The 25,457-nt window shown below is 36.6% G+C and overlaps 1 protein-coding gene across 1 annotated transcript in view; it reads right to left on the reverse strand.

The window, feature by feature from the left end:
- Positions 1 to 25,457, reverse strand: part of LOC115444429 (protein lap4) — an 81,334-nt gene that overhangs the window by 17,946 nt on the left and 37,931 nt on the right. Inside the window, 10 exon segments of the mRNA XM_037440978.1 lie at positions 3,243 to 3,341; positions 3,541 to 3,893; positions 3,969 to 4,080; positions 4,411 to 4,601; positions 5,396 to 5,624; positions 5,821 to 5,905; positions 6,146 to 6,279; positions 7,809 to 8,014; positions 21,180 to 21,276; positions 24,754 to 24,909. Coding sequence (XP_037296875.1) covers positions 3,243 to 3,341; positions 3,541 to 3,893; positions 3,969 to 4,080; positions 4,411 to 4,601; positions 5,396 to 5,624; positions 5,821 to 5,905; positions 6,146 to 6,279; positions 7,809 to 8,014; positions 21,180 to 21,276; positions 24,754 to 24,909 — 1,662 coding nt within the window.

Raw genomic sequence — 25,457 nt, forward strand, 5'->3', positions numbered from 1 at the left:
ATAGTGTGGGTTATTAATTTTTGTTGGGCTCTTTTAGATAAGTACCTATGTTTAAAATATGTGATTATTTGTTAAATTTAGACATAATGTTTATGTTAGAAGGAAATTATTATGTATTATGATATTTTACTGATTTTAATTTATTGTGAACAGCGTATAAAAATTTATAATTGTAGAAAAAAATATTTCCTCGGGTTACCTTTTGAAAGTTTTCACCCTTCGCTACTGGCACGCACAATGCCTGTACAATATAAATCCTCATCGCTTTCGTCCAGTTTTACAATATTGATTTATCTTTTTTTTTTCAAGTGTTTGCCAAAATGGGGAATTCGATTAGCAATAAATAACTTCAACACACCCTAGATATTCTAAGTAAAGGCATTTCGTGGTAACTATAGTAATCTCGCGAGCATTTGATATAAAATAAATATCAAATCTTTAATGTCATTACTCTAGATATAATATTGTTAAAACAAGAACACGACATCGAAAAAGCGGTAATGTCTAACCAAACGGAGACTCAATAAAAAACTGCTAAACGAATGTTAGCCGTCAGAATTAACATCACGTATTATGTAGTGCGAGGTTGTCTTTGTGCATATAATTTAAATAAGGATATTTTTATATTAATTTGTAGTTCTTAACAATATGGTTTTTGTAACCTTAGATCTTTTCATGCTTTACTGATAACATACAAAGTTTTCATAGGACACTAAAAATAAACTATTTATATTAATCATTTTATAGTTGTTTAACCTACCTTCATATTTGAGCAGTTGAAATCTTTTTAATTAGACCGTGATTTGACTCAATTCACTTAGTTTCCTTATTGGTTTATAATTTTTTACTAAACTTTACAACGGCTTAATTATTTAAAACATACTTCAGAAAAGACTATATATATCTAATGCGATATGGTTCCAATAAACTCTAATGCGGGTTCTGAAGACATATATTTTGCACACTTTATGTGAATTTTCTAGAGGGAAGCATTAAAAACGTGTATTTTATAACAATATCATGAAGCTATTTTTACATCACTTAGCAAAGGTCACAAAATAATTTAGTCCGAAAATGCTTTTTCATTACAAACGTAGCACCGGTTTTTAAAGTTAGGATCTGACATCGAAACAAAAACCATATAAATTAAGACCCAAAAGGTATATTTATTGATCTCGCACCATGACAACGCGACGGCGCATAGGTACTAGCCTCTAGCATTTTACAAGGTTTTTGTTGAATATTATTAACTGACTGGTAGAAGCAGTAGTAGTTTTACTTTCAAATTAAGCCTACTTATATTCGACACATAAGTTCGTGCCGTTATATGTGACAGTGCTACTTACTAATTTTGCCTGCATGAAGAGAATACGCCCGATCGGCCTCTACGTTGTGACTGACGCACCATCCACGATCCGTTTAGATTAACCGTGATTAAACCATTATGTCAGCAAACTAATAAGAGGAGACTGGCGTTTAGTAGGTTCAGTCCCGAAAGTAATTCCCTTCAAATACGCCTTTTCTAAGAGTCGGTGTCTCGCTCATGACGCTTCAGGTATTGTGGGTTTACTTAGATGGTGATAGTTCCTTATTAAAAGAAACTATCGTCTTTTACTGCTGAATGTAGGTTTCCCTAAATTACCGCTATCCCAACCGGTCTTGTGCAGCATGCATTCTACTATTTGTATACTTACATAACCAACAATTATACTCTACGGCAATTTTTTTTTAAACGTAAAGATTTCGTGCTTACATCAAACCAAAGATTTCGTTGTTTCGTTGTTTTTCGTTTGTTTTCCTGACGTTAAAAGTATTTTATATTTTAAATCGCAATCAATTTACATCTTGAATAATGCTACAAATAATTACATTATAACTATTACTGGTATCGATCTCTTAGTCGGCGAATTAAACTCGCATTAAGCCGGTTTTCCAATAACGAAAATGACTCCAAATCTCTGAATAAATAAATAAAAACAACAACAAATATTGAAAGGTAGTGATTTTACATTGAACAATTTGTGATCAAGGGTACAATATCAATTTAAAGTAGTTTCTTTCCATTGGACTACGTATCAAGCTATAATTTGACATGCATACTACTAATATTTCAAGATACTATTAACTCTCTATTTCAATTTCTAGAACAAACAACTGCCCTAAATATATACTTATAAATAATAGCCACATTAGTGTTTCAGAATGTATATAAATGTTACGCTAAATGACAGTAGAAATTCTAAATTTATTATATTTGTATTAAACTAATCAAGTGAGTACAAACATTTTAATGCCTAACAGTCGTGGCATATGAATTTGTTATTACAATGGAACATTATAAATGTTTAAAAATATTCCGTGCGTTGATGCAATGTATATTGCGTTTTTATTGATGATTTTTATGTTTAGTTAACACAAAATGGGTATGAAATGTAATATATAGAATTAAAATTATTTTTTTTTGGGTAACGGTATGTTCGTTATACTTCTAACTTATCGAATAATTTTGTAACGCCATATCGATATAATTGGCAATATAATTTCAGTGATCCAAAATTTCATCATATTAAGGAAACCAAATAAAAATCTATCTTGAAATTTCAACAGACCTATAGCTGTAATCAGTTTGAGTTTCTAGATAAATATTTTACTTTTTATATTACTTTATCTTTAATATTTTAATAAAAACAATAACATCTGACATTAAAAAAACACAATGCAGGTAAGACGAACATTTACATTGAGAGCACTGGACAAACCATGTGATTATTTGTTCATGGATATCAAGTTTAGGTATATATTTGGATCATAAATAAAATATATCGATATCGATAATAACTGCAATATCCCTGCAGTATTTTTAAATCAAATAAATATTTAAATATAAATAAATTATTACAGAAACAGATTACTTCATATAAAGCAAAAATGTCAAGCTAATAAAAAAGATTCGGATGCGACATTTTGACCTTTTATCGAATAACTGGGATCGATAACGCAGCGTAACATCAAGAAGTATGAGCTCTGTACTTCTATTTGCAAGGCATGCGATAACCATCCCAGGTATTGCGGACTAAATGTCGTTACCGCCCTTCAGCAAGTCTACATAGTGATGTGATACAGTTAAGGCGCCGTACACAATGTGGTAAAGCTACAACGTGGAAGCGCTGATGTGAACGTGTTAAACCAATAACCATCACCTGCGAATCGTTTTAATTGTACGAGCTAAATTGATTTCTAACCTGGATGTCTTCGAAGACGTCGTCGCTGGAGCCGTGAGTGTTGGTCGCGCCCGGGGATAGTGGCGTGCTCGTACTGTTTGTCGTCGATTTGTTCGGTGCCTGGAGTCATAAGCAAATTTTTCGACTTTATATTAAGTAAAGATTACAGGGCGGTAAAGCTTGCTTCGACAAAACTTACTTTAAGTGTGGTTGTAGTACTATACTAAAGCTACAATGCTCCTATTCCAGGTTAGTACTAACTAATCCCAAGATTGCAAGATTATAGAGACCGGTGTAGGTTAGTATCCTGCATGCTCACCTGTCCGTTAGGCTGGCTCAACTTTCGCGGTGCGGGTTGTGGCGGTGCGGCGGTGGGTGCGAACGTGGTTTGTTTCTGCGGCGCCGTGTACGCATACGTGGGCTGCGGCGCGGGGGTCGGGGTGGGGGCCGGCGCTGGGGTCGGCGCGGAGGTCGGCGCGGGGGTCGGTGCGGGGGTCGGTGCGGGTGCGACTACAGGCGTGGGCTGGGCGCTGAGCCGCGTGGGTGCGGTGTGGTTGCCCACGGGTGCAATGTGATTGGCGGTGGCTTTCGGTGCTGTCATGTTCAAATTCTGAAGGCTCGTCTTGTGCTCTCTCACTTCGTCTGACGTCGATTTTCTCGGGAGTAATTCGCCTGGAGGGATGAAAACTATATTAAAATTATATTCACGAGACAAAAAGTTTTAAAATAAAAAGATAAGAAGAGTACCTTGTTCGGTTGTGATGGTTCGTTGCAGTACGAGCCTAACAAATCTCTCGTGGCCGGTAAGAAGTGCAACTGCCGCTTCGTGCGGTGCACTCTCCATATCTACGCCGTTTATCTATAACATAAACTATATTGAACAACCGAGACGCATAACAAGCCAGTCTACCTAACGTTGGTTTCAAGTGAAATGTGTTTATTATTCAGGAAAGTTGCAACCGTCAGCTTGAGTGAAAATATAGTTATGAATAAATAATTAATCTATGCACCGCCTTTTAAAGGCGTAACGGGAAATTGATATTTATGAAGTCGAACAAGAAGGTGGAGACAAATCCTCGCTTTTTAAAAATATTGAAATGAATGAAAAGGACTGTGCCAAATGTGGTAGACAGTATGGTGAATGAGTGTAGTTGTTTGGAGTAGTGAGTGGTGGTGAGTGGTGACTGACCGAGACGACTTTGTCGCCGACTTGCATCTTGCCGTCCTTGGCGGCGGCGCCCTGCGGCGACACGCGCGAGATGTAGATGGCGTCGCTGTCGTGGCGGTAGGGCGGCGAGCCCTTGCCGCCGGCGATGCTGAACCCGAGCCCCGCGCCGTCGCGGATCAGCGTCGTGTGCACCAACACCTTCTGCTGGTACACTGCCGCCAACCAACAATTATACAATCAAAACCATACTATGTAATCCATTTTTTGTAATACTTCAACTCATAAATACTCAAAAAAGGTCCATGTTCTTACGTTTACGCGTTTTTTTTTATTCTTTCATAGCAGCAACTAAGTAAATAATGGTAATTCTCCATTATTTACTTAAAATATTTAATCAATACTTGTTTAATTTTTATTAACTTAAGAATGCATCACTAAATTCCCGACATTTCCGTGAAAACTCCAGAAAATTCTTATTGCATAACAACAATTCTTACTTTTACAAAAACCTTGTCAATATCGGCCGGTAAACGGTAACGATCAGGTCAAAAGCTCGTTTATTAGAATTAAAATGCAGCAAAAATGTGAACGGTAAGCTCTGTTCTAGTTTCCAAACACTTGTAATATAAAATGGTGTCTGCAGTCCTATTACGCACTACATTGCGGTTGCCGGCCACTTGTAGTTAACAGGAATTATAATTACCGTTACAGACTGTGTTATATGCCTGTTTCCATATTATATAAATGATAGTTAATGTCGCAGGTGTACACTGTTTACCACTACTCGGTTGAGTGTATTTGCAGATTTTAGTATTTCGTAAAGTAGGAAAGTGCGCTTTGTGGAAATAATTATAGGATTTAAATTTATCTGTAAATTCGTCAAACAAAATTTTAAATTATGAGCCTACTTATAAGACTAAAAAAATATCTTGTTTCCTGATCTAGATGTTCTGCGTCGATAATTTTTTGGTTCTAAGACATCTATCTAGATGTTTTTTTTTCTTACCCGGTGGAACATAGGGCGCGGTGGTCGGCGGCGGTGGTGATGCCTGCAGCCTCTGGTACGAGTCGGTGGTGACCTGCCCCGTGGGGGACGGACTGTAGCTAGAGGTGGTGAGAATAGAAGTCGGTTGGATGTTAACCGCCGGTTGTTCCTTAAACTCCGGCTCGAACTCTTGCGCATATTGGTTCCCGATGATAAGTGATTTCGTTGGCAGACCGCGGCCAGTTGGTATCTGACAATGGTAAATTATTATTATTCAATATGTTTTTCGATTACATTTTGTGTAGTTATACATAGATATGATTTATACTTTGATATTTTAGTCTTAAAAATACTACTCAAATTTTGCCGTGTCCTTGTCACGTTGTAGCGCAAAATTAGAATGTTCTAAAGCTGTTAAAAGTGAGTTAGCTAGTGTCATTTAATACCTGTCCATTTTCCAATGTAGACACCGTATCCGTAGTACTCGACACTGAGTGATGACTCGCCCCGCTCGGCGCTCGACTGTGAGTTCTAAACAAAATGATTCAAATCAGTACAACATAACTCCACCTATATTATCGCATAATCCCAGCATTACATCATCCAAACCAATAACAATCGCATAGCGCAAAATTCATGGTAATTAAAATTACCATTAAACCGTACCACTAGACCGTAAAAGTAATACAAATCTAAAATTATTCAGCGGGCACCGAGCCAAAACCGGTGCAGTGGAGCACAAACTGGTTTTGTGAATAAAACGTCGCTTACCGGGTAGAATTGGGTGAATCCCTGGTCACGACCAGTGTGAGCGTGGGCCCGCTCGCTTTAAGTACCTCCACTGCATAATAATGATCCACATCTACAACAGATGTGCCATTCACCGAGAGCACCTTGTCGCCGACCTAAAAATATTCATTCGTATCATAATTACCAATTACATTTTTTATTACGATAATTAAATGTTGTCTCGCCGCTTCCGTAATCTCATTGCAAAATGTACAATGTTATGACAATATAATATTAAGAAACGCTTACATAATATTACTATATTTTCTAGTTATAAAGTTCTCGTATTTAAATGTAAGTAAAACATAACATTTCTTTTTCCGGGTCTAAAAAAAAACGCGAAAAATAACAATACGTAAACACAAGAGATACTTGTCACAGGTTGGATCTAACAACTTCATCTGTGTATAAACATTGACGCGTTACGTGGTCGCTTTATAAACTTTTTTCGCAACCATTCACTTTTATCTGATTAGGAAGTCATATTTCGAAAAGTAGCCCGCGAGCTGCACTATTTCTTTAACAATCTACGGTTATGAAACAGTTTGCTGCGACATTGATCGATATTAAATTCATGAGCGGCCCGATTGTTCCCGGCCTGAACGATTTAACCGTAAGTCTTTACTCGAAGCGTAGTTCCTAGTTTAGTTTAGTGCGGTCACGATTGTTATAAATCACTATCCCCGACCATTAGGCCAGAAGCGGTCTCGAATATCTTCGAATGAAACTTGTAAACAGTGTAAACAAACCAATTACTATCCACTTTCATAGTACATTAATGGTTTCGATCCTTGAAGATTTACAAATGTAAAAAAAAATACAAGATATTAAATTCTGTATATATATTTAATTACTCCGCACATAGTTGTGGACATCCTCTAAGACTGTGATTAAAATAGGCCATTCGGTCACTGGTAGGCGTGAATATACTCAAAACTTTAATGACTAACTGCCCGATGTACCTACAGCTATCTTCCAAAGTACTCGTACAACTTCTCCATCAAAGCGAGCGATAATTAACTATGAATACCCACGTAACTTCGATAAATCAGAGGTACGTGTCTCTATGCAATACTTATTTCTTCATAAAAAAAGCAGATCCATTTGTCAGCAAGTTCTCTTGGAAAATAGAATACGAATAGAAATCACCTCGACAACGTGACCGAAGGGCTGCGCGATTCTATGGAAGGCACTATATAGACCAATGATGTGAATGCTTCAAGCGAGAGCTGTTTACCTTTTACAGGTCATCGACCTTTATGCCCTACGTTGCCTGTATTATCAGTTACAATGATGCACAACTTATTGGATATCCTAGACTATCTCAGTATTGTGTAGCACTAGAATAGCGTATCACTTCATCAGATCCTCAAAAATATATTATTCAAGCTTTTCCTTTATGATATCGGAGGCAGTATTGTACGACTTAGAATACAATCACACTATGAGATATCCTTAGTATTATTAAAAGTGTGAAAGTAACTCTGACACTCTCTCACGGCTAAACCACTGAACCTATTTGGATGAAATGCGGTACGGAGGAAACTTAAAGGGAAGAAACGACAAACGATTTTTTTATATTTTTTGACACAAACCAAATTCTAAGCGGGAGAAGCCGCGAGCAAAGGTAGCATGTAATACTCACTCTCAGCCCAGCCATATAAGCCGGCCCGTTGGGCGTGACACGCGATATGAAGATGCCGTCGTCGTCGCCGATGTAGGGCGTGGAGCCGCGGCCGCCGGCGATGCTGAGGCCGAGCCCGCCAGCGGTGCGCGCGATCCGCACCTCGATGCATCGCTGCTCGCCGACCAGCCGCGTCTCGCTCTCGGCACGCTCCGACACTGATTCACCTACGACGATTATTTAGATCGATAAAAATGCTATTTGAGTAAATTGATCTATGACTGATGAAAACAAAAAAAAACAAACACATCACGCTTTTATCCCCGAAACCGAAAGGCCGAGGCGCAAGTAGATCATTAATTTGCCGTCCCATAATGTGATAGGAGGGAAAATAATAAATTGTTTAAATTCTTATCCAAGACCATTGCGTATTATAGCAGTAACACAAACATCCGGATCTTTTAAATATATCTTCCATTTTATTATAGAATATTATTTATTATTATTTTTTATTTCAGTTCCTATGCGTATCATGTCATAGAGCTACAACAATATCATAAAAAAATTGCTAACCTCTAAACTGTAAGCCGTTTGACTCAGTAACAAACACCCAGCCCTTTTCTTACTAATCCCTATCAAATGCTACAATATTCGATAATTTGATTGAGTACCAATGTCTATAAATGGCGGATATGACAAATCAATTAAGTCGCCACAAAATACAAGATAACTGGCTGTTATCGTAGCTGCACGTTACATAAATTACATTGATTCGGTTCATTGGATTCCGTCCATTATGCAATTGAGGTTTTATAAAGTGTCAACCGACACCGAGGTTTAAGGTCGACGGTTCTCGATATAAAGACGCAGTGAAGCAAATAATAGATTAAATACGCACGGATAATTAATACTAATTGATACAATGTCCTTAATAACTCCAAATGGCCAGCATTATCAGACTACGATACTGTCTAGACGCGGAAGGTTTTGGATTACGTCGTATTATCGCGTACGAAATTACTCAAGGCAAATAAAACCACTTGCTCAAAGTAAACCAAGTACTAGTAGTGTAAAGATCGCACTACACACAGCCGCACAAGGTCGACCGATACATGATCGCAAGCGCAGAACTATCGTCACGACATCGACATTATGTGACTATTCCTATTTACTGTTATTGTTACTTTCACGAACGTGAACTATTACACACATTGCTTCAAAAAAGGTCAGGTTTCGGAAGTATTGAATGTTTGACTCTGTATGAAAACAAACACGATACGAAACTCAATCTTCAATAAAAGAAACTATCATATTATGTGCATGGTCAATCTATCATATAGCTGAAAGCAGCTAACTTGAAATCTTGATAAAGCAACCAACGGTAAACCTCAGAGCACTCAGAGAATCGTTAAAGTAGAGAGTTATCAGCCTCCATAATGCATCAAGTCAACAAAACTTGACATTAAACCATACAAACGACCTGTGGTGACGTTTATTGATGATACGCTTTTACGCGACTGTATTTCTAAATCTTCGTATACGGTCCGTGGTGAATTGAATAACAAATGTTCGGTATTGACAATCGCAGCGTCCGAGGTTTCCAACGTTCGCACGACAATCAACATGTCGAGATGGATAAATGGGGCTCAGTGACATCACGATCCAGAACGGTCTAATCCGCATCCTGGACAATAGCCAATCAGTCTCGATACTTTCACCCCCAGATAGCCTTAAAAGAACTATAACACAACTATTGTATTCCAGAACGAATCGTGATAGTTTACAGTGGGATTCGTGACTCGCTTTACAGTAGTTTTATTGGAAAATGCTCTTTCCTAGGAACGATGGTAATTTATTTCTAATCTAAACGTAACGGCCGGGTGAAAGTCCAGACATTAACGGAATTATTCCATTAAGTACTCCATCGTGTTATTGGATAAGTCAGTGACAAATTATGCTGTGATTAAAGATCGTCTAAGTAAAAGCGGCAATTTATATGAAGCAGGTAGTAAGTGTCGTTTTTATAGAACTGCAAAGTAATCGTTAGAAACATAATGTGCTTTAAGTTAATATTCTTTAATGTCTTCTATGAACAAGTATCTAATTGCTTTAGGTGAAAATGGTGAGATTTAAACTCGTTTAATTGGGGTTGAGAGTTGAACACGACGGACAAGAAAATAATCGGTGCACACATAATTATTCTGCTACCGTGTTAATGCGGCCTCGAAATCATTGCGCCGTAACTCTGATTATACACGTGACTTTACATATCGTTCACAAACATCTGCTGCTACGTACCCTTTAACTGGTCACATTTTTATTCATTTGTCGACGTTATATAATGTGGACCGCTGATAATATCGACATGATTTATTATTAGGTTTATTTATATTAATTTTTATGTGCTGCACGAAAACTGCGCTATAACTTGCAAAAGTTGTTTAAAGATAATTTAGGGGAATGTGCGTGAGAGTCGCACTGCTAAATACAAATATTAATTACAAAAATTGAAAACCTGCAATCAAAACACGTTAATCGTAATCGTTTAAGGGTCTTATATCTATCGACCCTGTTCACCAAGAAATTTAATTAGGAGTGCCCGTGCGCATAAAAAACCAGTCGCAATCGGCCGGATCAATTTAAAGTTGACAATTAAAAGGCCGATATGGTCATGCAAGCCCTAAATCCATTACGTGTATATGAATGTAAAATCATAAAATTAAATAACGAATACGTTACATTGTTGCGCTTACTAAACTCATATTAGACGTACGAGTTACTTCGAGACCTGCCCAAATACGTAAGCGATGACCGCATAAGCAAACAGGCCCTATATAAATTCTGTTTCGCCTTCACACTTGGTTATTTTCAATGCCCATAAAGTGTATTACGTATGGCCCATTGAACAGAGGTAAGAAAATATTGAGTAGCGGCAAGCGGGAACAATGGCTTCGTTGTTTTGCGGTTTGGCACGACCATTGTAAATGTACAGGTGGCATTAACAAGATGAATATTTTGCATATATTAAATCTATCAATATTACCGTCTAACGAACAGTATAAGTTGTGTCTAACTTGGCATTTCACATTTATGTCCGTTTTATATGACTCTGCTAACGATTGCGCAGTGAACATCGCAACTTGAGATTCATAAATGTGTTTTGCACATAACATATTAGAAGTTTGAAAACTAGGTTACGATTTCCGACAATAAAAGAGACATAAAATATTAGTGAATGCAATTTCCTCTAAATACAATAAATTACCTTGACTTGGTGTGTGTCACAGTGAAATACAACATCCGTTTCCATATCAAAATCGCAATTGTTTCAACTACATTTTTAAGCGATTGTTTGAAATTATATTATGGTGAAAATATTATCACTCTTTCGTTTGATTTGTGTTACAATGGTGGTAAAGTTCTTGATAAGTATTTTCACCTCTTTGTTTTTTTTTTTAGTTATTTAAGTAGTTAATTAAACATGGAAGAGTACAATAACCTTCAAATTTTATATTTACGTTAAAGCAGTGGATCCTACATAACAGCATTTTAATACAATTAATATACACTATTGGATATTTTGATTCTATAAATAAATAACTGCGTTATCGACAGAATATTTTTATGACTCATGCTTTGTACATTTAATATGTAAAATGTTTTTACGATTTAGGCATGAAGAATACATAAACCGATAAAAATATTTAGCAAAGAAAGTCTCAAATATTTATTAACCTAAGAATTATTTTTGTATTATAATCTAGTGTGATAGTGCATATATCTAATAAATAATCATGCAAATACCCAATTATTTACATGTAAGGGAGAGTAAACTTACGCTTTTTTCTCCTTATTACACCCATTTCCTCGTTCAAACCGGACCCTGTTTGGTTCCTGATCGGGATCGGATATAATGTCCGTAGGCGGAGGTGGTATTACCGGCTCTCCTCAGATATGTTATGGTATCGCGCGTCAATCAACTCAAAGCACCGGCCGGCTCACCCTAATGCAGTCCGACTAGGTCATTGTCCAATTATTTTTAATGTTAACTTCATTTATCTTCATACGTTATAAAGTTGTATATAAACACAGCGGGCGATTTGGTTCACGAGATCAAAACAAACAATCGGACGCGGTTGGTGTTGTACGCGTTGTGCGCGCAGCCTGGGGCGCATGCGCTGACGGAATGCGCGCGCAACAACCACCGCGAGAATCTAATGCAACGGAGGCTGCGGCGCCGGCGCCCGCGACCTCTCCGCACGATTAAAAATAGAAAGTCTGAACCTAGCGCATACCAATTCCTTTTATTTTTACCCTCGCGTTACCTGCCTATTATGTACAATAATAGATCGAATCTCTTCTAAGCAAGTTAAGCAAAGCATACTTTCGTTTTCTTTAGAAACATTTACCAAGATCAAAATATTTCAATAATGAGGCATCTTTAAGTGCACCTCGTAATCATAATTATTTAAGTATCTATAAAAATAAAATGGACTGCTACCTAATTAAATAGTAATAAAAATTAAAGAAAACCGGCCAACAATTTGTTAAATATGTAGGTTTCTGAAGCTGTTCCGCTCTGTTTATTGTTGGATTTGGAGAATTCCGTCACGGTAGCTTCTGCCTGCCATACGAGGCGACAAAATGGGTCCACCGGGACTCGGTTGCTTAGAATGCCTTTGTAATTAATTCTAGTATCCTACTAATAAGAATGACAAAGTTTGCCATATCTAAATATGGCAAACTTTGTCATTCTTATGTTTGTTTGTTTTTTAAACGGACAATGCCCACTGCCCCCTTTGTAGTCAAATATTTGAAAAGTTTTATAAAAGTTGAAAAAAAAATACTATGTTTTACATTTCACTATGCATTAAAGTCTTTTGATGTGTAACAAATATTTTATACATTGTACAATAAAATAATAACGAAATAAATATAGTTTGACATACGAACGCACAAATGCAACGAGTAAATATAGTTAATCCATTAAATGTCGAACTAGATCCGAAGAAAATATGTCAAGTTATCAGATTATATCCGTTGATAACGGTATAGGTGAGTACGAAAGGAAAATTAGAAATTGCCCGCACCGGAATATGCCTTTCAGTTTAAATCAAGAGTAGATTATTATACAGGACGTGTTTCAGCTTTCGAAAGGCAGTCAGACTTGAGATCTACATACGTACCACAAGTACAGCTACTGCACCTTGTGTTATTAATATGCAAAGGTGCCAATTAGATACTGCAATAAGGCAGTCTAACGCACCACTATCACATAATAGACACTAAACGCTATAATTAACGAATAAAACATACAAATTGACATCATTGTTGGAATATGTATGATTATAAAATGTACATCAACCAACCATTATTGATAACAATGAAAACGAAAAGTAATTGAGATTTCTTATAATTATTCTTGTCATTATTCGTAGCATAGAGCAAGAAATACACTTTCTAAATAACAAGTAGCAGATTTTTTTTATCTCTTGAAAAAATACTTTAAATAGATTAACAAAAATACTTGTTTAACCGTTTACAAGCTTGATGTTGTCACTCGGGCGATGCTAAAAAGACGCGTTCTTACCAAAGGACATTTTTCGCGACGAAAAGTTTCTACTATCCGTATAACGGTAATGATGACATAGCGCTAAGAGAATGCGATGTTTTCGTAGGTGTATACAACAACCGCTAAATCCAAATAAAATTTAGCTCCTTTATTCAAATAATAATTTACATATCCGATTTATTAATTTGGCACGGTTTTTATGTTAATTTCATAACAATAGATGGTCGAGAAAGTTAGTTACTAATAAAAAACATTGTTCAACTGATACATTCTCTGCCAGGGCATTGTACTCTAAGATTAGTTATCAATAATAAGGGATCGGGTTAAGGTATCGCGTGGTCGTCTCGCTTCAATAACTCATTTCACAGGTTCACTTTCGAGATCTGTGCCCGCAGCGCGGATGTAAACCGCAGTGTACAGTTTCCTGCACTCGCTGCAGATTGCTGATATCGCAGGTACTCTATACTGCGGTCAGACGGGAAAACCTGTAGCCTAATGCGCTTTAACTACGTAACAGGAACTTAATTTAGATATAAAGTATCAATTACTAGAGTGTAAACCATTTGTTGCGATCTTTATGTATTCACACAAAGCACCACAAATAATGAATAGAGAGATCGACTTGCCGCGATAATAAATGTTAGCTCGTAAAGTGACAGTAACAGTAATTAGCAAGTTCATGGGCCAAACATAATTAACAATAACAAGGACTTTCACAGTGTTGAATAAGAGGCGGATGTCCGAAGATTGATAATGCAAAAGAAAAACGTGAGTGCACTACCTACAGTAATTACAGTTACAGAGAAAGGTGTTTGTGTGTTATATTATAATAACTTGTACCAAATTACAATCTATGACATTTATTTATTAAGTTTCGAAAGTATGCCTCGTTACGTTTGTATCCATATTGTGATATGGCTCGGGATTTTTTTAATATAGCATAGTATATTTTTATCATTATAATATTTAATTCTAAAGGAAATAGTCATGGTTGTATATTTATTGTATTATAATATTCTCTTTGATTAAATTTAATAAAAAGATTGTACTAAAGTATAGATTGTTCATACATAAATAATTAGTTATTCATCTTACTTCAATTCGGCGATGACAGACAATGCGGGTTTATAATCGTCAAAACCTAAAAGTCTGTGTCGAAAGCCATAACTATACGATCGTATATTGTTAGCACATTTGCATTCAGTAAAATTGTGAGTTCAAAAGTGTCAATCGTGCTCGTCTGCTTTTCTATCGGGCATCGGCGCACGAACTCGTCCCGTGCAGTGCGCACGCGGTCTCGCAACAACAATCAACGAACGTGTACAGACCGCCTCCTACAACCTAAAACAATCTCAACTCTGAACGGGATACGGCGAGGCACAAATTTATCCACTTTCTAGAATCATATTTAAAACAAATTCGAAGTACTTTAACCATAGAAAGCAGGATATCTTCATTGTAATATATCATTAAAGATAATAATCGATTATTACGTAATGAAACGTACTCTATTTATAATAAAGCACATCAGCAATAAAAAGCATCGTTTAATCTTTTTTTTAGTTCAACTGAACACCATTCACGGGAGATATTGTACTTTCCATCTGATATAGTTGGTCCATTACGTAACCTATACTGTACATGCAGATCATGGGTTTAAGGTACCCTTTTATACATTATTATTACATAAACAAGTACTTAAAGTATTGAAATAAGATAAGGAGCAAAATATTTTATAATAATAATAATAATAATATCAGCCCTGTATTATATACTTGCCCACTGCTGAGCACGGGCCTCCTCTACTACTGAGAGGGATTAGGCCATAGTCTACCACGCTGGCCTAGTGCGGATTGGTAAACTTCACACACCTTCGAAATTCCTATAGAGAACTTCTCAGATGTGCAGGTTTCCTCACGATGTTTTCCTTCACCGTTAAAGCGAACGATAAATTCACAAAGAATACACACATGATTTTTTAGTAAAGTCAGAGGTGTGTGCCCTTGGGATTTGAACCTGCGGACATTCGTCTCGGCAGTCCGTTCCACACCCAACTAGGCTATCGTCGCTTTTTGTGTTAATTAATAAATGTTTTAACCGCATACTTTTCAAATGACCAATACAATAATAATATTAAAGTCAGATCCTTGCAGTAGTCACTGTAAGCCTAGAGTCCCACCATGTTCCGCAACGTTGTTGGCATTGTGTTGGTTTAGGAACTTTAAGATAATTCGCCACATGACGAGCGTCATGTTATTTGTGTACACTTATAGGTATCCTTCTTCGTGGTGATAAACATTATCGAAAATAATTAACAATTTGATGAGCCAGTTTTGCAGTAAATTTATAGTTTCCTAATTAATGTATAAATTTAATCCAGCCAATTAAAACAAAATTATATAAGAGTGCCTTAATTAGTCTTTGTTTCCGCTATAATATCGATGATGTAATTATACGGTTTACGAAACAGCAGAAAATTGGGTTTGAATATTGAGCAAAAACCCATGACTTCCGCACACATACTAAAATAGTGAAATATATCATGCGGAACTAAATCATAACGGTATTAGCTATTACTTTTATCTGAACGGTTTAGATAGGAGGAAATCAAATAAAAAATAATTGTAGAAAGATATTACATACAACAATGCGATCGGTTCACAAGCTTTCTCTTGAAATGTATGAATAAACAAATATCAATAATATATATAGAGGCACCGTGAAATGCAGATATATGTATTGAGGAAATAAGCAAGACGCTATGAGGGCGGGAAGGATATTTCAAAACTAGCCTCGACGAGTCAAACTTCTACTGAATCTTCTTCATGATAAAATTGTAATTATTAATACTGATTGATAGGCAACGCATAGCTTAAACAGATTAGCTTGGAAACATGAATTTCGCACACAAGTTCTTTATACTATGTAGGTAATTCATACACTAAGTTTGAGACAACTAATTCACGGAATACAATGATATGTTAAATGAGCGATGCCAGATCCGAATTCATTTACAGTGCATGACAAGCCGAAAGTGAGGAATTATAGTATGGCTTAAAAAGTTAAAATACCTAACACATTACACACATTACGAATCGATACGTTACTTGCTTTGAAGGTAAATTCCATGATGGAACACATGATGCCGCGAACTGCCGATTTCGTGATGGCCATGTCTAATCACAATCACGACAATGTTGATCAATTAATGCCGCAACTATGTGAAAGATACGGTTCACGTGTGGACCTACCGCGGCTTATTATGTACTGTCGCGGGTGGCACTTAACACCAGTGTAGCTCATTAGAGCGCACCAGTAAGCACGGGGAGTGTGCCTGCATCAGCTATTGTTGGACGTCCTCGGGAGGGTCGGCCCGGGTGCCGGCCTAATTACGCACACACGCATACACCTACTCGTCGACATACCACAATAAATCCATCAATCATTTCATTTAAAACTGTAAAACAAATAAATGCTCAATCTCATCATATAACTTATCCATAAAGTTTTAGTACGGTCATACTTGGTTAATTGGTAGTTGTATAATTTTATTCATGTATACAAACACGAAGCAGATTTAATAACTGTGGTTGGTAGTTTCAGGAAGCAAGCATGATGACCGGAAGAGGAATTATTGAAAACGACCTTTCTAAGTACTGTGCAAAGGCGTATATTGAATGGAAAGTAAATATTTATAGTAGATATGCCTAGATTCAACGTGATATATTATAGTTTAACGACTAGATTAGTTTCTATTCAAAGCTACTTTCTACTATGCAGAATTTCTCCCCGGAGTCAACACTATACACAGTATTTGAATTCCTATACTGAATAAAACGTATTTTCATACAAAATTTCTAAATTTTAATGTTTCCCACAACCTCTCACTTCATTTTGGCACCAAAAGAACGATATAATCTCGGACATTCAAACACTTCTCATATTAGTGTGTGTGTGTGTAACAACGGATTTTATATGTGATATTACATAACTAGAATAAACAAACGCACTTAATAATTTTGTACCTATTAATAGTATGTTTGCGTGAGTTTTGTTTATTACGTACCATATCCGTACACGATAGGCTCCAATTCGCTGATTCGTACACGTCGTGGTCCAGCTCTCATTGGTAAAGTATAATTGTTAGATGCATTATAATTGGCATCAGTATCCGGCCCGTCCATGCGACTCGCAGCTCTAGGTAGAGTTCCATATCTCATAGCGTAAGAATCGTTATAAACAGGTTCATAGCGCATTTGTCCCATGTCATTAAAATATTGCGATTGAGTGTAATAAGGCCTCGTGTCCACTGGCTGAGCGTAATCTATATACGGATTGCGTCTATCTCGGATTCCATATCCGGTGTTTACAGGTTGCGGTTGATACTGATTCAATGCGGGCATACTTTGCCCTATATAGCTGCGTTGATTCGGTTGCCGGCGGTACTTATCGAGTGTATCGAAAGGTCTGCTGTGTGGTGCTGAGAATCGATCTGTGGCGAATATTTCGCTAACGGGCAGTCCACTGTTGTTGCTCAAATTACTTCGATCGCTTCTGGTGCTGCTTCTCAAACTGTTCCTACTGAGCGAGCCGTCGCCGCGGACGCTCAGTTTCACTTCAAGTCTCTTGTCTTTCATTTTTATACACAATATTACGTCATCCTAAAATAATTTCCTCAAACTTTGACCTACAATTTTAACAAATGTTACAATTTGACATTTCGACTGGACAACACGGTCCATTAGAGATGGTTTTAGATGTGTTATTATGAAAAAAATAATTGAAGTTCTTGTCAGTTATTATACAACGGCTCATCACGCTAAAGAAAGTTTACGACATTTACAACGTTGTTCACGAACGATGAGTAATGAACGTTGATGTATTAGTAAATTACCACAAGATTGAGAACAACACTGCTGTTGTTTAGAGTTAATAGAGGTTAAAATTCTTTGGCGAATACACGACTTGGCCATCAACATGACTTTCGGACAAAGGGTCTGTCAAATTCGCTGCGAGAGAACCGGCTTCGCGGTACGACGCACAATAAAAAATTGACAAGAGAAAATTTGTAGATGAACTTCATGATTAAAAGATACTGAGGCCTGAACGTCGAACTCGATGGATATCTGTTATCACAACATCAATCAATTTTAAGGTTGATCGAAGCTAGATAGCAATAACAATTCAATAAAACAAACCATTACAAACATAATATGGTACAAATAATTTGTACAGCATCATTTTTAACTACGAATCTTTAAAACGAGCAAGCAATTATTAACAAGCATCATAAAGTAATCAATTCTTTAAGCCCTTTTCTTGAACAATATATGGAAATTGTACAATCGAATAACTATTATGAATATTATGTAAAACACAAGATCAATAATGACCGAATTGAGCATACCCACATAACAATGATGTCACACATCCAATGAGTTCGTAGCACGCGATAGATAATAATTGCCGTTCATAAGATTCAAAAACAACGTTAAAGCGTGGATAATAAATTTAATGTTTTATAGCATAACACAACACAAACGAAACGTAGCCAATTAACGAGTTTTTATGTATAGACAATTGTTTTATAAAACCGGTGAATATTTTCTAAAAACGCACAAGCCCCTGTGCACAAGCTGTGTACAAACCGATACAATCGAAATGCGACTGACATCGAACGGATCATTACTCGTACAACGATAAGATAATAACGCGAGTTCAATAAATTATATCATGCACAAATAAGTAATTGTTGACATTGATAATATAAACACATACGTTTATTCCCCGATGTAACAATGCAACCTGTGTCCATTTATTGTTTGCTAATATTGTGCTTCTTTCCCTAGTTCAGTATGCTGCGCACACTAGTGTTGTAAGGCAACATCGAGTCAGTGTTTACCTTTGGCTATGTTACAGAAACTTTACTATGTCAAGGTCATGTGTTGGCTTTGGCACTTCATAAGTAGATATTGAAATAAATGAACATCTACATGAAGTGATTCATTCATTAGCATGATTAGCTTGTTGTAATGAAGCGCTCTACACTTACGGAATAATTTATAGCTCACGTGTAGCATACAACATCTAATGTTAAGTGCACTGGTTGTAATATAAGGATATAAATATAAGTATCGTTTAGTACTTAACTTATAAGGATAAATGTTAAGTTTTCGGGCGGAGTTTCGAGCACCAATTCTAATGCCGTATATAAAAACAAACCCTAATAACATGATTACTATAATTATCTACATTGTATCGTACATATTTACTCATTACCGTTCGAACCCAATTTCGTGACGATATTCACGCCTAAATAATGAATCTTTAATCACGTATTAAAAAGAAAAACGATTTTTATTTTAAATATAGCGTTAAAAGGATAGTATGACGAATCGGTGGCGCAAACAATTTATACCTGAATGAATTTATCGCACATTAGACGAGCATGAAATGTAAACGTTTCGACACGGTGCCCGTACAAGTGTTAAGAAACTTGTGTACTTGAGCCGCCACCGTGCAAACATCTTTATATCTGTTATCTGGTTGCCCTACAAATTACCATAACAATGGTGTAGAATGGTCTTAAATACAGTTACCGAAAATTTCTAAAGGACACACCGATAAGGCGAGTGCGCCGATTCATTAACACCGCGTTAAAATATCAACACACAGCAGTAAAATGTCTGCAAAACCTACTTTTAAATTGCGTTTTTTAACTCAGAGAAAGTACGCGTGTCCATGTCAGTGCAAAAGACGCAACCCATAATTTAATCGTAAATGGAGCAAAGCAGACTAGCGTGAAGTTCTGCGCAACATGGAGATACAAACCGGTGGTAAATGCTCAGTGCCGTCGGCAAGAGACACATGTGTTTACTACTAACGACATAACAATAACTCGGCCTGACCTTCACGTATTACTCATATTGTTTCTAGAAACGCAAATGTAATGAGGTATTTTTTTAATGTAACATAAATCACGTAATATTCATTACATTTACAATATTAACGATCGTATTGCACAAAAAATAACCACACTTAGACTTTACTTAACAGCAACAAAAACGATTTTAAACACAATTTTGCGATGTAAAACTAAATCACAGAAATTGATTCCGTCCACAGCTACAATTTTCAAGAACCGAACACAAACAGATCTGAATCACTTATTACATTGTGTAAATATCACACTACTTCTTAACACATTATTCAGTATAGACGTATTCAACCTGTTGCAGAATAATATTAAGTGAAAATATATTAAGGAGGAAACATGTTGAACACAGGTAGGCGAAACACTGCGACGCTTTGTTCGACGGAGCGAAATGGCACGTCGAGTGCAAAAGATAAGCTGATAAGGTTGTGATACGGATTGTACCATTTTGATTAGCCAGCCGCGCATACGTAAAATAGTTCAATTCAAACGAACTTAATACTTGTGAATTTGATCACAAACATTTGTAAATAATTGCATGTATCTTGCGTTTTATTACGCGGCTAACTTCACGTTTCATATCGATATCATTCATTTGATCGCTCGTTGAACTTATTAGACATTAATGTAATGGAACAACCATTGATAAAATTAATTGTCCAATCATTACATGTATAATAAATATACGAATCTGTTTGTATAATACAACTACGGTTTTAGGAAACACATACATCATAAATAAATATCACATTCGTAAACCACAATACCGTTCGATTCTTTGTTCAGATATCAGTGCTGGGATCTATCGCATCGTCATAGTACCTTCATAAAATAGAAATTCTTAAAGTGTTTGCATGTTATGGACATAAGTAAATGTGAAACTTACCGTCAGGGATATCTTCGGCGGTTTCATCATCGTCGGTCTTGCGGTCTTCCTGTAATTCTCGTTTTTGATGGCCTGTGAAAGATACACGCATTAAAATCTCTTAACATAACACTTTAAAATTTCTACAAGACAAACGAGAAATTAGTCTAAAGCATATGAAAGTAAACTGGGAGCAAAACGCAAATACCGGTATATTGCACCACACAAATAAAACTAGTAAGGAAGGAAACGTCACAACACGCTACATGCCAGTGATATATGATAATTGTGATTTAAAAAATGCGCAAGCGAGGCAAGCAAAACAAAATACAGTCGGATCTAAATTGAAATCTTGCGCTGAATGTCTCTGTATCTCGCACACGCATCTCACCCGGGCGAGCCATCCTCCTGCCGCTTTCAAGCACCTCATTTTAATAAGCGTACGTAACGAACACTTCGGAAACGGCCGGTGTTTGTTGGTGATTTATTTAACACAACACTTGCACTAAGAAAGCGGCACTTCACTTATCGATTAATCGCGGTACGTGAGGCATTGTTACGAGCGGAGCGGTGGAAGGCAGTCATTTCTGCGAGCCTCGCGCAGGGTCTACCGACAGCGTCGTGCTCGAGGGCCCGCGCGCACCAGCCCGGAACAGCCGCGGTATGCCAACAATTACCCACGCTTGGGTCGTGCTTTAGAAATGTACCGACGCCACGACGGATTTATTACTTAAGACACGACTTGCAACTTCATTTGTCTCAACGTTGGGTACCGCGACGGTTTTCTACACGAGGAGACGTATTATATTGTGTTTCCTTCCAAGTGTAAACACTTGGTCTGAGCATCGCTACATGATAATGGGAACGCGGTCTATGCTGTGATGCGAAACAGATCTCACGACTCTATTGTTTTGCGTATTTTTCAACGAACAAGAAGTTTAGTTGCGGTCGGTTCGCCAGCTTTACTCTTCAGTATTGTTGTCATGTATATGTATTATGCAGTATACACAATTAATGTTCTTTTATTCAACAATTATGCGGCGTAAATGGTTTTATCATAATTAATTTATACGATCAACAATACTACAAGCTACAAAAACCACGCATGGGAACTTGTATACATACGAGTACACATTAATATTAACATAGTATCCAATTAAAAACTAATCCAATTATGTTGTACAATAATGAATATTGACACAGTTAATTTGTTATATTCCAATAATTTCAATTAAAATACAAATCCTAAATTTACGCCAAATAAATATAACATTCACATTACTAAAAAATCACGTGCTACCGGTCTTAAAGGCAATAGAGATTAAGAAAGGCAAAGACGCCTTTGGGCCTCTCACTCACTGTGCAAAACGTAACATCAAGTTGTTAATTCACGAAGTTTCCTGCGAGATAGTGGTATTGCCCCAATCATGCCAGGCTTATCAAAGCTGCAGACAAATATATCTGCAAGGTGGCTCTACAACTTTCGAAAAGACGAGAAGTAAAGTTTTATTTTGAATCTGGTTGTAACTACAGACCAAATCGACGTGAATCTTGTTTTAAAATAATTAAATATTGTAATAGTGTTATTACATTTACACTTCGAGGGTTTAGCGTCTATGAGAGTGCAAGAATTTCACACATCCTGTTTTTTATAGGGAAATCCAAGAACTAATACCGGTTTAAAAAGCGGAGAGTAAGCCATCAGTCCAAGAGACCCTGGGTAGCCTATACGACTCAAATGCATTCTTTATCTACAATAACGAGATTACAACTCCGTATTTTAATAATAGCCACTTACATAATACACACATGACAAACATATTATGTATGTATATATGATAATGTTTACATGCACGAACAATTGACAAACGTTTTGCATAGCTACTTATCATTGCAAACTGTCCATACGAGATAAAACATGATTGATTCCGTTCGTCAGTATTGTAGAATAATTCCGGAAACATAATTCCAAGACGATGCCAATAATGACAACGAGCTATAGACGACCAAGGAGAAAGTATTGACTTGTGTTTAATTTAAATGTACTTATATAAAAAATGTTATTATAGAAATGATTAAAGATTTTATCAAATATCTTGAACCGGTTAAATATGTTTTTTTTTGTTAAGATGTTTTACAAAATTCTAAATAATTATTTTAATAAATTAACCTCTAAAACGTTTTGCAGAAAGGTGTGACTCCTCTTTACGACTAACCACCCGTCCCAAGTAAATAGTTACAGAATAATTATTGTAAAGTGTTGACCGGCCTAAGAACCCTGGAACTCAAAAAACCCAGGAATAATCGCGGCCAGTAAAAAACAGATAGAATAACACACACACTCAAGTCTATTATCCCCGAAGAGGTAAGCAGAGACGTAATTTGTGCATCCACTTTTTACAATGTATATACGAAATATAGGCTCCGGACTAATACCGAGTAGAAAAACTCAATATCCTTTTGCCCGACCCGGGGATCGAAACCGAGCCTTCAGCACGGCAGGCGTACCGTAATGCAACTACGCTCCGGAGGAAGTCAAAATAAGTAATTATTATATCTGCATTTCAAAAGCAGTATTTGATTATTCCTTTGAAATACAAATACTAAAATATTTGCATTCAAACCTATTGCAAAATATTTCCCGCTGTCACGCTACGGTCGTTACAAACATGCAAATCACGTAGACCACTGCACACAAACAATAATTGCTAAATTGCAAAAATAAACAATGTATTATTTACAAAACATTAAAATATGAAACATTAATAAACAGAGCAACGAAATATTTAGTATCCAAATCATTAGTAATATAAAAAGTACATCAAGCGTAAGTACTACCATACATACTTGTATATACATAGAGTGTTAGTGTTGTTAATAATCCGAAATGTTATGAACATAGAATAAAAACCCAGATCATTTGTTTTATAACCAGCAATCTTCCCGAAAACCAGGATCAAATAGATCACAATACTAAGTCTTAGGGTAATAGTTTTATTTTGTAGATGATCTCATTTTAAAAGCCTTCGTGGCCTTATATCGCTTTACATTGACTAACGTTACAATTTCTTAATAGATGGTTATGGTTTAAAACCATTTTTGAATCATTAAGATGATTTATTAGTCTGACAGTATACGGTTTTACGTCTCCAGCAATTTTGCATGAGACTTCTCATAATTCAATTGTGTTATGGCTACATTTTTAAATAAAAACATTTTTTTTATCAATTATACAACACGCAAAAGAGCTACGCTTTTTTTATTTAAATTTTCTACTAAATTGGTAGATTTTGGACAAAAGGATGGACTGAATATATTCTTCCAAGTTTTTTTTAAGTCTTCGGTATATAAAGAGGTATACAATGTCAATCCTATCTTTAATGCAATTAATTAAATCAAAGCGTCCTGATAAGTGATTTTTTATGTATATGTTTTTTTTAGTATTTAATAATGAAATAAGACACTATTTCCATCAAAAGACTATAATTGATGCCATTCTAGTTGAGTGCAAAACTACCCTCGAAGATGGATGAAGATTGCTGTTATAGAACGTATGTACGCGGTCGGCGGCATATATCGTATAGGTGTCGCGCACCTGCGCAATGAGATCGCGCGCGCGCCCCGCGTCGATCTGGTTGACGCGCTTGTTCTTGAGGTGGTGCGGCGTGTCGCGGCGGTGCAGCCGGCCGGCCGGCGCGGCGCCGCGCTCCGCCACGCCGCTGCGCCACGCCACGCGCCGCGCGCCCGCCCGCTACCCGCGACCACACGCACACGCACACGCACGCCACCGTTATATGCGTATACACGACAATTTACCAAATCATTCGTTTTAGTATGTTTCCACTTTTATATGGTTTCTTACAATTCTCACAGCGAGTGCTGTATGGTTCGCAACTGATGGCAGGCTGAGGGGATATTTTTTATTTCATCCCGAACCCGATTTTTGCCACGTCAGTATTATTACCGGTCTGGCAATATTAGTTGTAAATTTGTATGAATATCATTACAGCCTACATACATAAACGAATAATTTCGTCAATTTATCCAAAGTCACAGATTACTTCCAAGAAGCACCACATTAGAAATTTGTTAAAAAAGACAATTGTAAAAAAATACATTACTAAAATTAAGCAACAATCTGTTACATACATACTACTAATATGTATCCGCATGTATCTTCAAAAATATGCAAATATTATTGAAAGTAATCTATGATACAAATATTCACCATGTATCTCTAACACTTATTACATTAATATACAAATTATGTTAAAATATTGTCCTTGTTACTTTGAATGG

The sequence above is a fragment of the Manduca sexta genome, chromosome 21 (assembly GCF_014839805.1).
Source record: "Manduca sexta isolate Smith_Timp_Sample1 chromosome 21, JHU_Msex_v1.0, whole genome shotgun sequence".
NCBI lineage: Eukaryota > Metazoa > Arthropoda > Insecta > Lepidoptera > Sphingidae > Manduca > Manduca sexta.